Source organism: Aspergillus terreus, genomic scaffold (genome assembly GCF_000149615.1).
Source record: "Aspergillus terreus NIH2624 scaffold_5 genomic scaffold, whole genome shotgun sequence".
NCBI classification, from domain to species: Eukaryota; Fungi; Ascomycota; class Eurotiomycetes; order Eurotiales; family Aspergillaceae; genus Aspergillus; species Aspergillus terreus.
The window spans coordinates 76,823-92,682 of NT_165928.1; the positions used below are offsets into that span (position 1 = coordinate 76,823).

The following is a 15,860-nucleotide window of genomic DNA, read 5'->3' on the forward strand; positions in this document are numbered from 1 at the left end:
TCGATGTTCTGACCGTTGGAACCAAAGTCGGGCCATTTTGAGGTCCAGCGCCACGTCAGTATGCGCGAAGAGTCACAATCACAGAATAATACCAGTTCAGCTACATTGTTAGAGTCAATCAGAGACGTAAACGAGACATGAACCGTGATACAACGAGCGTATTCCTTCTCTAACGCAGACAATCCCGGGCAAGTAGAAGTTGTTCCTGTCCCTCAGCTGGAAAGCGATAGATCTACTTCTCAGTTACTAATCGTGACAAACCATGGTCTTTGCGGCACTGGCACCCAGTCCACCACCCTCGCCACAGATGGAAACCTTTTGTCCTTCTTTCCCTTCTCAGCAGACCCTGCAATGTGCAGACTGAGTCTGTAAACTGCCAATGGCACGGTATTTACGCCGTATACCCAAGTACTTCACTTTTGGCGGTCTTCTTGGCCCTGCAATTCCAGGAAGTATTTTCCATATTTGCACCTTAGCAAAACGTCAAGGCCTAATCCCTTGAAAGTGCTTACTAGCAAGACCTGATCTGTAATTCAACTTCTTAAGTGGCTGTAGAAACACATCCTGGCTGAAGTTCGATTGGTTGATATGCCCCGATTGGACAAGGAATTTGCGGGCAAGTTCAGCATTGAAGAGCATAATTATGAAGCTGGGAGGCCGGGAGGTCGCGTTTAGCGCGTCCTGTGAACCAGCCTCGCATACCGCTTTTGACAAGGATGCTGCATACTCGATCATCTGTTGCAGATTGGCAATCGATATATCGACGAATGGACTTTGGCAGGCGCCGAGGCTATTTCGAAGACAAAATAAATGAAGAAGTAGTAATGCACTGAACCCGCAAGCCACGCGGGTGTCGATTAGTCAGGGAATACTACTTGCCAACTGGGAACGCCCAAGGGGTTACCTACCTGAGGCATGTTGTGAGGCCTCCGGCACATTTAGTCTCGAGATTAACTTTCTCCTGACTTTTTATCCCCAGAAACAAGGCTGTGATATCGCGATCAAGTTCCACAGCGCGCTCGTAGCATACAAGTTCCTTTCCATGGTTGTGTTTAACGAAAGACGATACTTGATGAAGTCTGCTCGCAGCCTCTGCTTCGTGGTAGAATGCGTTATATAGGTTATTTGTCAAAGTATCCTGGCCATCGATACCCAGATCCTTCCTGGAGGTCTGACTGCGCCATTCGAGGTGAGCCTGCAGCAAGTCAGCAGTATCCAAATATTCAACCTCAACGTCCCCTGACGAAGCGAAATCAGCTTTAATATATCTAAGGTAGAAACAGCTTAGTAACGTGGTCACTCGTTCGTTCCAATAAGCTTGAAGCGCTACATTCTTACCTATCTACCACCTCAGCACCCAACCAAATGAAGACCCTCTCCAACTTAACGGTATCGTCTCGTTGAATCCGGCCCAATCCAAGCAGATGAGCAACTCTCAGCGTGGATCCGATGGTCAAGTAGGCACTATTGGAGAAACCACGGAGATGTCCATACAGAGATACCAATATACCGGCCTGCACGAACTCTAGCGACTGTTCACCTGCAGCGACGATCAAGGAAAAGACTCCTTTTGTACAGGAGTATAAGTGATTGTGCCTTTCTGTGTCTCCCTCTGATGTATCGGAGAGAAGCAGTATCGATGATGTCAAGAGACACAGGATGCTAGGCAACGTAGGGATGCTAGAAGTCTGAAGCCGTTGGACCAGCCGCACGTGGGAAGTCATTGGGAGCCAACAGTGCACGTTTTCGACATAGTAATAGAACAGTCGGTCGACTGATATCTGGTGGGCCTCTATGACTTTCATCAGCTCGACCCTGAGGACTGATAGGATTGATGACGGGGAAAGCAAGTCCATCGGCTGAGGGCCTTCCCTCACGAGACGAGTGCTATGACCTAAGCCGGTCGTCGGGAACTGGGGATTTGCGGCGCTGGTGCTGGTCTCTATTCTGTCCGGGCGGTAAATGATTTCATCCAGCTTCATCCCAATGCTCAGCGGATGGGAATCGGCCGGCTCATCGTATGAGCAGTCCAGTGAGAGCCTGTGAGATGTAATTGTTAGTGCGGACTTCACTGGGTATTATGTCACCTCATACTTTGCGCAGCGGCTACAGCCAGGAGTAGCTTTGTCGCACTTTTTTTGCTCAGTTTACATTGTGCACAGGCACGCAGGCCCGAGTCTTGGACATAGCGGAAAGAAGACGATCCATGGAGATAGCAGTGCAGCGTCATAGATGTGTCGAACCCCATGCGCTAGCACTAAGCCGAAGGGATAACCGGCCGTGAATCCACGAGTTGGGCGGGGAGCTGAGATGTCTATGAGTAAAAGGTCGGACAGTTTTTGTCCCGGGCAAGCCGCCCAAAGCGCTTGGGGATTGGCCTTGGGGCTATGTAATTAGGTTTCACTCCCCTCCCCTCTGATAGTTGGTCTAGACCGGGATATTGCGCGAGAAGCTTGTAAAGCGGATAGAGCATGTACCTTGCGATTGGCATGTTGAATATCGCCACTAACCCCCTCCTCCCCCACCCAACAATACTCCCGGCCTGTCCATACTGCGCACAAATACCCGCTGCCGCCCGCTGGTGACGTAGCGACATATCACGGCTCAGAGCAGAGTACTGCTTCACAGCCAAATAAAGATCTACAAAGCAGATGTAGGGAGGTTACCATGGAGAAATTTCGACTTCCCCTCAACTACCTGCCCTATTGGCGTGCTGCGGTTGTCGGCGGATCAAGGAGTGTACACAGTCTCAAACGAAGATGAGGGCAGCGCCCCGCCGCCAACATTCCGCTTTCGACATGATAGTGAGGATCGTCATCCGGACCCTGGTACGTTCACGATTATAGTGTTAGAACTACTCGGTCGAGACCAGACTCTTTGATAGCGGAACTTAGGTAGATTGCAGTACGTTTGCAAGAAGTAAACGTCCGATACAGCCGTGCTCGTATTCTCATAGAAAGTTACTTGTACACGAGGCCTCTCCACCAGACCAGGCCTGGGAACAATGCGGAATCCGTGTGCGATGGCGTATGAAAGTGATAATGAAGCCTTTCACGGCGTACAGTACACACCAGAAGAAGCTCTGCCCTCACCATTCGCTCACAAATAGGCCGTCAACCACTTTCCGCTAGCGAACCAGCTCAATCCCGTAGTCCACCTAGCCCCATGCGGAAGTGAGGCTAAAGACCAGGTCAGCGCACTCAAGGACACCGCAATACTAACAGCGACTATGGCGAAAGAATACCCCGTCTGGCTCCTTCGAATTTCAAAGTCCGACCAGCGAGGGATGATGGTACGAGCCCAGTACAAGTACATAGGATCTGGGTAGATGAATGTGTTCTTCTTCGTGAGGGGGTCCATCCACCAGCTCTGGCAGCCACTGTTGAAAACAAGCCCCTGGAGCTTCCTATGGACCCAAGCGAGGTCCCGCTCCTGAGCCAACGGTTTCACCATGATAGACTCTGCTGACCCGCCTAACACCTTGCGCAGGAGTCGGCAGGAATAGTTGATTTGGCATTCTGAATGGAAGATCACAGAATGCTGACCAGTAGCTGCATTCGGACCGTAGAGGATGAAAAAATTCGGGAAACCGGTGACCACAGTTCCCTTGTAGGCCTCGGCACCACCCAAAGCATCCCACACGTGATGCAAGTCCCTACCTCCTATTCCTTTCACTTTGATAGGATGAAGCCACTCCTGAGTGAGGAAGCCGGTAGCGTAAATAATTGCATCCGCAGGATATCGGCCACCTGTTTCGGTAATCACGTGGTCCCGACCGATCTTTACCACCCGATCCTTGGTCAAACACATCTGTGGCGAATGAAGCGAAGAGAGGTAGGTAGCGGTGTTGACTCGACGCTTGCAGCCAGGCTCGTAGTTGGGCTTTAGAATTTCACGATACTCCGGCGGAGCCTCACTTTCGATATAGGCGTACGTGGCGTCTCGAATCCTCTGACGCATGCGGCTACCGTTTGCATCCATGCGGAAAGAGAAGAACACGCTCTCAAGCTCCCATGCCAGAAGAAGTCGGTAGACGCGTGCTGCAAACGGCACGTGCTTCATCAGCATTTTGAAGGCTTCTGAGTACTTCGGGTTTCCCTACTCGAAGATTTAGCGCAAGAACACCACAGAAAGCGACAGCTACCCTACCCTTTTTGTCCACCAATGGGCACTTCGAACAAACTGGGTGACGCTTCCTTTTGGACCGACTTCCTTCACCAACTCTGGCACAAACTGAGTGGCCGATGCGCCATTGCCTAGGACGACGATGTGCTTCCCGGAGGCTTTCAATGTGTCATCCCAACGTGCACTGTGGAAAGTTTTGCCTTCGAAAGTGTCAGAGCCCTCGATAGTAGGGATGAAGGGACGATCCAGCGTGCCAACAGCACTGACTACCACTGGAGCCTCCCTCTTGTATATCTCTCCACTACTGGTGTCTTGGAAAGTGCACACCCACAGAGAGCGCGCGGTATCCCACACTAAACCGAGACACATGGCATTGAACCGGCAGTGAGGGATAATATCGTATTTTTCAGCAACAGATACGAAATCTGCCAAGTTCCGGTCAACCGCCTGTATATTGGGAGATTGTTGGGACGAATGGTTGTCAACTTACAAGCATGTAGTTCATCACGACCGGGGTACATTGTAGTCCAGTCGGGCTTCAACGCAAAACTGAAAGAGTAGAAGTGGCTCGGAATATCACAAGCACAGCCGGGATATCTATTGTGCCACCATGTTCCTCCTATATTATCGGATTTCTCGTAGATGGTGAAGTTGTCATGGCCAAGTAGGCGTTTCAACTGCACCGCCATGCCGAGGCCAGATACCCCCCCGCCGATGATGATAACTTCCTTGGACGAGTTCATTTTGCAGGAATGGCTTTGTTGCAATGGACGTTATGGTATTCTCTCCAATCTCATGAGAACGCTGATGGCGACTGTGATGTTTGCGACTCCAAGGGAAACTTCCAGACAAGCAGGTGCAAATAGAGGACAATATATACAGTTTCTGTCGCATGTGGTCATTGTTGTCCATCTTTCGCCAACTCCACGCTATTGTTTTCCGTGCTATCGCTCTCTACTGCCGCTAGAAGCATCCAATTCTCTTCTTGGCCAAGCCCCCATAATGCTCTCTGTGCCTGCGCTTGCACCTTCCGAGGGGTCTCAACTGCCCAAAACAGCTGATCCTACGAGTCGTCCAATGCAAGATCGGTTTTCGGCAGTGGAGGGAACCGCCTGGGGCCCCACAGAGTCGATTATGTCATGCTGGGGTTCAAGATGGCAACTCCAGCCGCTCACCCACGTTAGTTCCTTTCCTGCACCACCTGCATCATTATCATCAATTCTTTTGTCTCTCCGACCCTACTGTACCCTGCATGTCAGATGAGAATCGGCAAATGCACTCGACGAGGACTAGGACGCGGTCTGGATGGTAACATGCCTTTCGAGTTCAAGTCGGTCACGGTGAGCTGACTGCACCCACAGTCTGCCATGTCGCAGCCGTCGCAGGAAATGTGTGATGACGCCTTTGGGTTCCCAGCAGTCACGAAGGAGCAGTGCTTTGGCTAATATAGTCCATTTAGGTGATGAAAGGCGGCCGCAGTGTCAACGCTGTGAAGCACGTGGCTACATCTGTCAGTGGGGCCTGAAGGCCTCTTTTCATCCCTCCCGTAGCCTCCGGTTGTCAACTCCTGAGAGGGCAGCCCTTCTAGCAATCGAGAAGGGGCGGCAAGATCCTGGAACTGATATACAGAGTGATAACCAGAGGTCATCGCTGGAGCCTTCCGCGCCCATTGTAAGTGGCCCTCACTCTTTCGACCCCTTTGTGTAAAGAGACGGAATGCCCATGGTCCATCCGTCTGGTGTACCGTCGCTATTGTTGGCACACCAAACTTCTGGAACACCTCCTATATGGCCCTGATTGCCCTCATACAGTTGAGAGAATGATGCTGACCAGGGAGTGTTTAGATAATAGATGATACTGCGGAGGTAGTCAGGTATTACCGGGAGCCTTGTGAGGATTTTTCTCCGCGTGGCTCTGAAGTCCTACGCGACGAGTCGCCGTCGCCTAATGAGACATGTACGGGTATTTCCCGGGCGGAAGATATTCAACCTACGCTCAGTTTCGCCTCACATGACCCTGTCCGGGCGAACGCAAATGCCGGCAGACCACTTGTTAACGAGGTCACCATTGAAAGTTTGCTGTCCCCTGCCCAATCAGGTGGTATAAGTGATATCGGTGAGAACAGGCTGCAACAAGATGATCCAGTACAGCTGCGGCAGTTGGTAGACAGTCCTAGTTCATATGCGCTGCCGTTTTCTTTGGGACTGGCTGCGTCTCGGAATGCATCATGGTTACCGGAGCCATCGATGCCCATAACTAGTGAGGAAAGTGCCCATTTGTTCTCGTTATATCTCTATGAGACTGGGACTTGGTGTGAAACCACTGATTCGGAGAGGCATTTCACACTGAGCAGTGTCCACCAGATGCTGGCTTCGAAATCGTTCCTCGCATCAGCTGTCGCATTAGCATCGCGACAGCGTGATGCCGTCCAGGACCAGCCAAGGTCACTGACACTCGAGCTTTACCAATATACGATTCAGCTCTTACTCCGTCAAGATCCGGATGAAGCAAGCGCAACCGTGTTGGCGACTTGCACTCTTCTTTGCGTCTACGAGATGATGGCGTCATGTGTGTGGGAGTGGCGGCGTCACCTGAAGGTCTGTATCCGTTGTCTCCATGCTATATTTTATCAACTCACCCTGTGGGATGTACGGTAGGGCTGCGCCAGTCTCTTGCATTCTCGAAAATGGAACGGTTCATGTAGCGGCATTGTAAAGTCCTGCTTTTGGGCCTTCGCTCGAATCGGTATGTAGCTAAGATGAAGTCTCAGCCGAACCCTATTTCAAAGGCGCCTGTCTGATTCTGTATTCTTTTGCAATAGATGTCTGGGCTGCCTTCATTAGTGGCAAGCGGCTTCTCATCCCTACTGACTCGTGGGTCGATAATAGCTCCATCCCGCTGGTAGCCGCCAATGGCACGCTTGACGATTATTGCAACTTGGCAATTCTCATCTTTGCTCGGATCGTGAATCTCCTAGCGGACGCCCAGCTTTGCCATATGGACAGTAATCTTGTATACTATTCTTCCGTTGGAAAGCTCTGGGACGAACTTCAAGAGTGGTGGCGCCTGCGCCCCAAAGAAGTTTGTCCCCTACTTAGGGAAACGACAGGTTCGAATCCTTTTCCAACAGTGGTATTTTCCCGTTCATCTTCCAGTATGTTGTTCCAACTATTTGCTCCGATACTACCATTAACCAATCGTTGGGACAGTATGCGGTAATACGTTTTATCACGCTGGCTCTATTCTGCTCCTTCAATCTGGCTGCCTCAGGAGAAGAGTCGACGCGCCAGTCTCTGTAATGGTAAGCAAATCTGACTATCTGGCCCATTGAGATCGAGAACGGGCCATGCTTCTCCATGTGTGTCCTGAAAGCATCTGACAGCTAATGACCCAATTCAAATGGCAGGATCCTCTCTGGCATGCTCGTGAACTCGGCGGGATTTCTGTTTCCAATATTTCACAGTATGTATCTCACTGTTGCGGTTTGCGGAGAGAGCTGACCAGGTTCGGAGTACAGTCCTAACTGGGTCAATCAGTTACAACCTCTCTATATTGCTGGCACGGCGTTGTCGGAAAATCACGTGAGCTCTTTCCAAGATACAACCGGACGTAACCAGTCCACGTGGGTTGGCTCTCACCTAGAGGCCCCTTGGGGCCGCCCGGTTCCTCCAGTGGCCGCGGATATATCCGAAAAGTATGCCTCTGAGAAGATCGCGCTTCTAAAGCAATTGGCAAGAATCGAGTGTGAGACAGGCTGGAAAACCTCAGACCGGGCCTCGGAGTTGCGGAACCTCTGGGGATTCCGGTAGGCACGAGAAGTCATCATGTACAGATTGCTCAGCGAATGACGATTGATCAATAGCCCCCGGCGTGTATTTTATGTATCAGCAAACTCTGTAAGGACTTGATAATCGACCGTCGACGCAGTTAACCGGTCAGCTTCCGATATGGAAATTAACCCGTACAGGGCTGAAATCTACAGAACGAAATCAGCCTTCGCCCTCACGATTTGTTGAAGGCTTGAGGCGGTTGCCGCTCAAGGTGCATGGAGATGAATTAGTATCTGTCATACATTGACGACGTGCGTACTATGCACTATTAAATTCCTATAGCCTTCTCTGAGACATGTTAAACAACCGCACCATCCTTGAGCAGATATACCGTGTGTCTGTAACCCTCTGATAGAACAAGAATGTATCTATTCGCAGCCCCTGAGGTCTTGTGCTTTTTGACATAGTCGTGCTTTTCGCAGCACAGATTGCCTGCGAAGCTCAAGGCTTTGTTGATTCGTTCAAGCCTGAATGTTCAGTGAATGGATAAGCGACCGTCTATATTCTCCAAGCCGATGAATACGTGCAGAAGATGCAAGAGTACAAATATACCCAGAATCAAGACAAGTCTATTAGACGGCGGCGGATAAATTGAGATAGCGACGACTGTTCAACATGTATTCGTAGAACGACCCCATACCCGGAATCGTACACTACCTTGACCCAGCAACCAGCCGAAAAAACAGCTTGGGAAACAATTATATCAAGTCACCGAGGCCAATCTGGTTTAGGATACCAAACAGATCCAAGTTGAGTCTCATCTCAACAATCTGGCCGTCTTGCCATCTGCAGATGGTATAGTGCAGGACACTGAATTGCTTTCCTGTCGCTGCAACAGGGGACGGTGTCAGATACTGTGGCAAGGCCCAGGGGCCTGTATTGGTGCCACTCAGCACGCTGATGGTAGCGGTCCAGTCTCCCTGAGCGATAATCTGTCTGTACGGCCGATTTTGCACATGGAGGTCCGGGAACGCAATCCTTGTATGCTCCAGCCAAGTCAGATAGCTCTTGAGACTGAGTGGCTCGTCGGTCAGGCCGTAAACCGTGACATTCTCAGCCAGATGCAAATCCTTCGCGTTTAACGTGCCAAAATTGAGCGCACCATCCGATTCAGCCATCTTCACTTTGTTCGTGGGAGATTCGTCAACGTCTGGCAGGGTTGAGACCGGCGAAGTGTAGGGGTTGAGTTCAATATCAGGCACGTTTTCGGGGGGAGGACTCGGCAAGAACCCGAGTGCACGGTACAGCAGAACGTTATCGGTCCAGAGGTACTCCTCCATCATGAGGCCCCCGCTCCATCGAGAAATTGTCATCAAATCGTATGTCACAACCTTCTCCGTCGGTGGTAGCAAATTGCCGGTCGGTCCAAGAAGAGGTCCATCATTGGTGCCTTTAGCTCTTGCAAGGACTACAGTCCAGTCGCCCTCTCCAAATTCGACCTTATAATTATGGTTATGTGGTGCAGCGTCCGAGAATGTCGAGAACGTCAGCCGCATGTCTTGAAGATGCTCGGACAAGTTCATCTGAACTCCCATGGGGTAAAAGACCGTCACGTTGGGTGAGTGGTTAAATTTCGCGAGATCCCGAGAGATGAAGGCGTCGTCTGAGAGCTGCATTTGACGAAGGTTTTGAGATACTGTCCAGTGGACTCCGCTACCTTCCGTCGGAAGAAGAGTGAGGTTCTCTGATCGTTGAATTAATGTCTACTATTGCATCGAGCAGTAAAGGATGGACTTACGGCGTTTCACATTTGGAGCGGTGGTATCAAGTTCCACGTTCCTGACATGGGGAAATAATACTCCACAAGATAAGGTCAGGGTAGGCAAAAGAAATGCCCCGAAAGTGATGGAGAAAAGCATGGTGTTATTTGCTGAAAATCGATACAGGGTACCTTATAATTCTTAAGTAGAGGAATGCACCACTAGGGGCGATAGGCAGGTATATATATAGCGATATTATGCAGGTGCCGTCCTGTTCCTAGTCATCCTTTTCTTTGCCTTTTCATGAGGCGGTGAATCATACTACAAATCTCAAGGCTCTTCTTTCGAACTCTGATGACCTCCTGTCGTGATGCCTAGACGAATGAAGCTTGTCACGGGATACCACCAAATGTGAATGGCGGCCGACGGCGGCCGCGAGGGTCTCCCACGTGAACTTAGAATGCAGCCTAATTGCAGGATTTGGTCTGTTGTACTCGAATAAGGCTAGCTATGGAGACAAAAAGGCTGTTTAGAGGGCTGGAAATAGAGCAACCTATCAGCCTAATTGAGCTTGCTCGAAAGTACTGAGTTGTCGCCTGAAATCCTATTAGCATCACCAGCACACAGAGGGCACAAGGTTGGGAACGAGAGTAGACCACCTTCTGTTTGGAACGGGCCGTCACCATTGATACCTCGACTGTCCGCTATGTTCCTTCCAGCTCTCCGTGATATCTGGAAGTCCCAGTCAATCTCCGTCGGAATCTCCGGATTGATCAGTCGAGCAAAAATGGTACGGGATGTAATGGACCAGTCACGGCTCAATGTACCCGTCTAAAACACCCCAGACCTGGCGCGGGCGGCGGCAAATTTGGCCAGCTCAGGTCGGTCATAGTATGCCGTTGTTCGCAGTGCTCCAAGTCTCCGAGCAACGACTGAAGCTGAAAGTCTAATAATGGCTCATTTCCGTTCCGGGAAGTTGGCCGGAGCGGGGCCGCCTATTTCAGAGCTTAGTGCGCTATTTGCTTCCCTCTTCCCCTTCAAAATCCCCAGGGATCTTCTGCAGATCGCCCAGTATTACATGGTGTAGTAGCAACTGTAAGCGAAGGACTAGCCCCTAGGAGTAGCCGCCGTTTAGCGGCTCCAATTAAGCTGTTGTAAGCCTTCTTGTACTGACAACACTGGCAGAGGGTTGTGGTGACAGACGGTGCCTGCTGGACCTATTCCTGTAGCTCAACGGGAAGACGCTGTATGAACTTGGCTTCATGGCTTGATACCTCATCAGGTAAGCCGACAGTTCCCATCCGCTAAATCAACGAAAAATTTCCATTTCTGCATAATTATCGTAATTCTGAAACATAGTGCAAGACCGGCGTGGAGACTCATCGACAGAAAGGGGCATTTCTCGTATGCTTTTACTACGTGCAGTAACCTTATACGAGGACAGTGTCCGCTCCATGGCAGTTGTCTTTCGTTCAAAGTACATAGGACATCCTTGAGAGAACGATCTATGACTCCCTATTCTGCCCAGCGTGGTTCCAGGGAAGGATTCAAATTTTCAGCGCCTCTCCACCATGCATTTCATCTATTCGTGCGCTATGTTTGTCTACTTGTATATCAGCAGCTCTTTGTTTTTCCATGGCGCTCATTTTTTATTTCATCAGTGGTCAGCTTCTCAATGGCGGGCGTTGCGGTGGCTGTCCCGATGCCATCAATTCCACCATCTCTACTATAATCGGTCACTGAAATTCAATGAACAGTATCGGTTGCAAAATTCATTGATAGCATTACCGCTTGAGATGAGCTGCCTGATTGCAGGAAGTATACTGGGCTGGGCAGAGTATTCTTCCTGCAACTTCTGAAAGCGAACGTCGCCGAAGTCCAAAGCACTACTTTGACAGTCGTCATTATTGTCCACTTTATCAGAACGTTCGTTGTGATCGCTATGAACGGCAGGGACTCAAACCATGTTATCTATCACGTGGTCCCCAAAGACCCTCATTGGCTATTTGTTGGCCCTCAGTACCACGCTCTACACCATGTTCATCCTGATCGATTCATGGCCTCGGTGGTTAAGATATTTGATTGGGTCGCCGGAACTGCGTACTCATTGCGGAACAAGAATGTCGCCATTACGGGCAGCTCGGGTGCTTTTGGATCCTCCATTTTATCGCAGCTACAGACTGAAGGGGTCCGGAACATATATACCTTGGAATTCGGGACACATTGGACTTATAGGGATCTCAGCAAAGTCGGTCCAATCTTTGACAAGGCGGATATTCTCATCTTGGCCCACGGCACCAAAAATCAGGATGCCATGGAAGCAAACTGCAATTCAACCATCCGGCTTATTCGACTTTACATGGAACGAAGACTCAGTGGGGCAAGTGGTGGCAGAATATTGCCAGAGATCTGGTATGTGGGCAGCGAAGTTGAGATGCATCCCACATTTGGGGTGACAGATATGCAACGATATGCCCACTCGAAACGGGCTTTCGTACCTTACGCGCGTGCCCTATATGACTGTCCGCATGTTGTGTATCGGCATATAGTCCCTGCCGCCTTTCAATCCCGAATGGATAACGCTTTCGTTTCTTCGGAGTGGGCTGCCAGTTCAACTATGTGGTGGATTCGACGCGGGGCACGTTATATCCCCGTGACCTACACTGGGATCGCAGATTTGAACTTCTTGAAGTTCGCGTTTTGGGTCCGTCCTGACAAGGATATGGTGGCTGGGATCGGTGTTGGGAACCGATTTATGGATACCCCAGGCGAAAAGGGAAGGCTGCCTTAAGTATCTCCATTTCGGCAGGTGCAAGGAAGGATAAGATGGCTGTAAGCTTAGAAAAACGGAGCTTGTTGATATCACAGATGAATTAAGCTTTATTGTCTACTACTGTGTTCTCAATTTACCCAAAATGCCTAAACGACTCGATATGTCGTGCTGAAATCGGACGTGTATATCAGGAACGATGATGTCCTGCACCTAAAAGGTTGAATCGGCTGTCGGCTGGACCCGCTCAGAGATAGGAGACTAGTTCTGGTCATATCGGGATTTATAATTATTGATATATACGTCTTCATACGGCTTTTGTCCCCCATATGTTGAGGTTCAAGCCCAGACCCAGGCTCAAGTTTCCGGAAAGGGCGTCATCACATACCCACTCCCTTTCCTTGTTTCTTTAACTGGAGTGATGGGATACACTAGACGTATTTAGATTTGGAACGGAATGCTTGCTTCTGAATAAACGATTGAACCAGTATAGAGCTATTGTAAAATAATTTATATCGCTCCTCTGTGGGAGGGCAATATTACTTCCTAACCTACAGGAGAAAGATAGTCCAATCTAATTACAACGGCAATTTCCCGTTATCCACAATCTAGGATAGTTACATATAGCTGTGACCAATACTGGTGCTTCGTTATTGAAACTGTGAAATATGCTCGATCATCGGAGAGCTTGCAATTTCATCTATGGTGAAGAAATATTGGCCCTATAGACCTATATTCCGGCCCTGTTCGATTCCCCCTTAGACCGTCGCTGTCATTCGCACATAGCCTCAAGAACTCGCGAGGGAAGCATAGAATCCAAACTTGTTGTACGGATCAAACTTGGTCTTGATCATCTGGAGCTTCTCGAGGCGGTCAACGTCGCGGCCGTAGACCTGTGGAAGCTCCTCACCGCCTATGGCGTAGTTGACGTAAGAGTGAGCAATCTCACCGTTGCGGCTGGCAATTTGCAGCCTCTCTCCGAAATCACGGGCAACGGCGAGCTCAGCCTCGTCATCACCGGACCAGAACAGGAAGGCAGCCAACATATTGTGTTTATTCCGTTCCTCCGGCGGGACAGCGTTGAAATTATCGGGAAAGTCGCGGACACCCTTGCGTCCATATGACTCAAAAATGAATGTTGAGGTGTTGTAAGTTTCGATGGCGACAAGGTCAGCGAAGATCTCATAGCTTTCGCGCATCGACGCGGGGTCCCAGCGGACGACGGAGTTGACGTAGCCGGCCCAATTCTGGCTAGGGACGCAGACCCTGTCGTTACGCCCGAAGTTGGTGATATCAAAGAGCTTGTTCCAGTAGATATCGGTAACGGTCGTCTCATGAATTGGGCCGATGGCACGGTAGGCCTCAATGTACTGAGGGGCCGCGGTGTTGTAGCCCTGGTAGATGAGCTCCATGACGAGGACGGGCTGGGGCATGGTTAATGTATGTCCCAAAATCGGACCTGGGGAAACAGAATCGAGGCTAATGGCTCACCTTCTCAGCATTGATTTCGGGCAAGTTACGGTAGTACCCGTTCAGGACAACCAGGCCGGGGTCGGCAATGGTGTCTTCGAGTTGATTCCAGGTGTCGAAGTAGTCTTCGATCTTATCGGCCTCGTAGACGAAGGTCATAAATGTCCATGGATCCGCATGGATGTCAAAAACCTTGACCTCAAACTCCAGGACAATACCCAAGTTATGACCAGCACCACGAAGGCCCCAGAAAAGGTCTTGGTTTTCAGTGGCAGATGCAGTAACAACGGAGCCGTCATGGAGAGCAACCTTGGCCGAGACCAAGTTGTCAGCAGAAAAACCGTGAGCACCTTGGAGCACGCTATGGCCACCGCCCAAGAGAGGACCTAGGATGGAGACGCACTCGCAAAGGCCGTGAACTACGGAAACACGCTTGTCAGTTAATCGTCCTTATCTCGCATCCATGTAGCGAACTGAAAACGACGAGGGAGACTACCAGCCTGCTTTCCATACGGATACAGAGCCTGGACGACTTCATATTGGATGACGCCGCCACCGGCATATGCGGTGTCATTGTTGGGGCCGAGGCCAATGTGGTTGAGGCCGCGCATGCGGATCTGAATTCCGTCCTGTATCTTGCTGATGTCGTCCGTCCAGCCGTGCGTGCCGGTGACGGCCAGGAACGGGACTCCGATCTGATTTGCGACTTTGATCTGCAAAACAGTCAGAGACCGGCGCTTTACTTCTTCGCCAGCTCGCCACTCACCGTATTCACGACATCGTCTTCGACAGCCACGTCGACAACGGCGAGGTAGCCCGGGTGGACGCGGGGTGCAGCAGCACGATGAGTGACTTGAGCCCACTCCTTGGAGTTGGGGAAAACGATGGTGGCGTTCTCAGAGAGCTGAGGCTTAAGCAGCTTCTTGATCTGCGCCAACTTCGCTTCTGCAGTACCGTTGGAAGATACTGCAGCCTGGACGGCACAGATGAAGAAACCAGCTCCCAGGATGCTAGAGAATCTCATCTTTTCTATGGTTGCAGCTGATGTCGCTCAGTTTTGTCCGATAATCGCACTGCTGTACGGAAATGAGAATAACGTGTCGAGAACAGAAGCAGCGGGAGTTTAGCCTGCCGAAACAGCCCCTATCTTTATAGATTTCAAAGGGCGTGGCCACCCCTGTGGACGGTCTCTGACCGAAACAAGTCCGCTCTTGGGGCCATATACCAATAACGCTCGTCGGCCTGATCTCATGTCCTTATTCTTGGATCGAAAGCTCTCGCCGATACGAGGGTCCCGCTCTCGTTCGCGACAATCTTACGTCGCTTCGAATTACCATGCCTTCGTAGACTATACTGCAACCAGCATCGTAAGCCCCCCGCAGCGGAGTCTGCGGTAAGCGGTACGCATGGCCCTGCCCTACATGAGGCTTCCCAGGCTTCGTGCGATGCAAAAGGATTCAAGCCCATGCGGATGGCGTGATGGCGCCGGCGCCAAGTTTCCAGGATCGGTTAGAAAGGGACCGAAATGGTCGAGGGCGGACCGAAGGATTCTCGCGTACCTGGGAAGGCCATCAGAATGGCATCCCATCGGTCAAGGAGGCTGTAGCAGGTACTAGGCCGCGGGTCACCTCTGCCGTCGACCATTGAAGACTGTCAGCTATAACGAACCCAAGATAATCGCCGAGAAGGGATAAGCTGAGCGCAAGGAGATGGGCCCATAGAGAGTGCCTGTATGGTCACGCCGCAAAAGACCGTCCGGTCATTTGAATAAAAGTTGGTATAATACCCGAGGAACACAAATACGGGGCTGGTTTGGCGCTGCGAAAGGTTTTTGCACCAAATCGTTGATAGTCGCTCAATAGTCTCGTAACAAAATCGGATATGACACTTAGCCGCCCGCAGCTTCATCCGTTAAGGGGAGACAGTCTGTAGAGAAGTATGTTCAATGACTCCATTCACGATACG

General features: G+C 50.6%; 6 protein-coding genes across 6 annotated transcripts; 2 read left to right on the top strand and 4 right to left on the bottom strand.

The window, feature by feature from the left end:
- Window positions 1-483: 483 nt before the first annotated feature.
- Window positions 484-1,724, bottom strand: ATEG_03602 (fungal specific transcription factor domain-containing protein; the record flags this gene model as incomplete). Its single annotated transcript, XM_001212780.1, has 3 exons — window positions 484-790; window positions 909-1,268; window positions 1,339-1,724. The coding sequence occupies 3 exons, from the start codon at window positions 1,722-1,724 to the stop codon at window positions 484-486; spliced, it is 1,053 nt and encodes a 350-aa protein (XP_001212780.1).
- A 1,375-nt stretch (window positions 1,725-3,099) lies between these two features.
- On the bottom strand, window positions 3,100-4,868 carry ATEG_03603 (flavin-containing monooxygenase; the record flags this gene model as incomplete). The annotated part of the gene is made up of 3 exons (XM_001212781.1): window positions 3,100-4,098; window positions 4,150-4,550; window positions 4,616-4,868. 3 exons carry the CDS (start codon window positions 4,866-4,868, stop codon window positions 3,100-3,102), a joined length of 1,653 nt encoding a protein of 550 aa, XP_001212781.1.
- Window positions 4,869-6,261: 1,393 nt separating this feature from the next.
- Window positions 6,262-7,934, top strand: ATEG_03604 (uncharacterized protein; the record flags this gene model as incomplete). Its single annotated transcript, XM_001212782.1, has 6 exons — window positions 6,262-6,287; window positions 6,386-6,722; window positions 6,783-6,870; window positions 6,947-7,234; window positions 7,335-7,426; window positions 7,662-7,934. 6 exons carry the CDS (start codon window positions 6,262-6,264, stop codon window positions 7,932-7,934), a joined length of 1,104 nt encoding a protein of 367 aa, XP_001212782.1.
- Window positions 7,935-8,653: 719 nt separating this feature from the next.
- ATEG_03605 (ester cyclase) lies at window positions 8,654-9,814 on the bottom strand (the record flags this gene model as incomplete). The annotated part of the gene is made up of 2 exons (XM_001212783.1): window positions 8,654-9,639; window positions 9,694-9,814. The coding sequence occupies 2 exons, from the start codon at window positions 9,812-9,814 to the stop codon at window positions 8,654-8,656; spliced, it is 1,107 nt and encodes a 368-aa protein (XP_001212783.1).
- Window positions 9,815-11,226: 1,412 nt separating this feature from the next.
- On the top strand, window positions 11,227-12,446 carry ATEG_03606 (uncharacterized protein; the record flags this gene model as incomplete). The annotated part of the gene is made up of 2 exons (XM_001212784.1): window positions 11,227-11,264; window positions 11,471-12,446. 2 exons carry the CDS (start codon window positions 11,227-11,229, stop codon window positions 12,444-12,446), a joined length of 1,014 nt encoding a protein of 337 aa, XP_001212784.1.
- A 767-nt stretch (window positions 12,447-13,213) lies between these two features.
- Window positions 13,214-14,919, bottom strand: ATEG_03607 (putative FAD-dependent oxygenase; the record flags this gene model as incomplete). The annotated part of the gene is made up of 4 exons (XM_001212785.1): window positions 13,214-13,849; window positions 13,917-14,314; window positions 14,392-14,608; window positions 14,662-14,919. 4 exons carry the CDS (start codon window positions 14,917-14,919, stop codon window positions 13,214-13,216), a joined length of 1,509 nt encoding a protein of 502 aa, XP_001212785.1.
- Window positions 14,920-15,860: the final 941 nt, after the last annotated feature.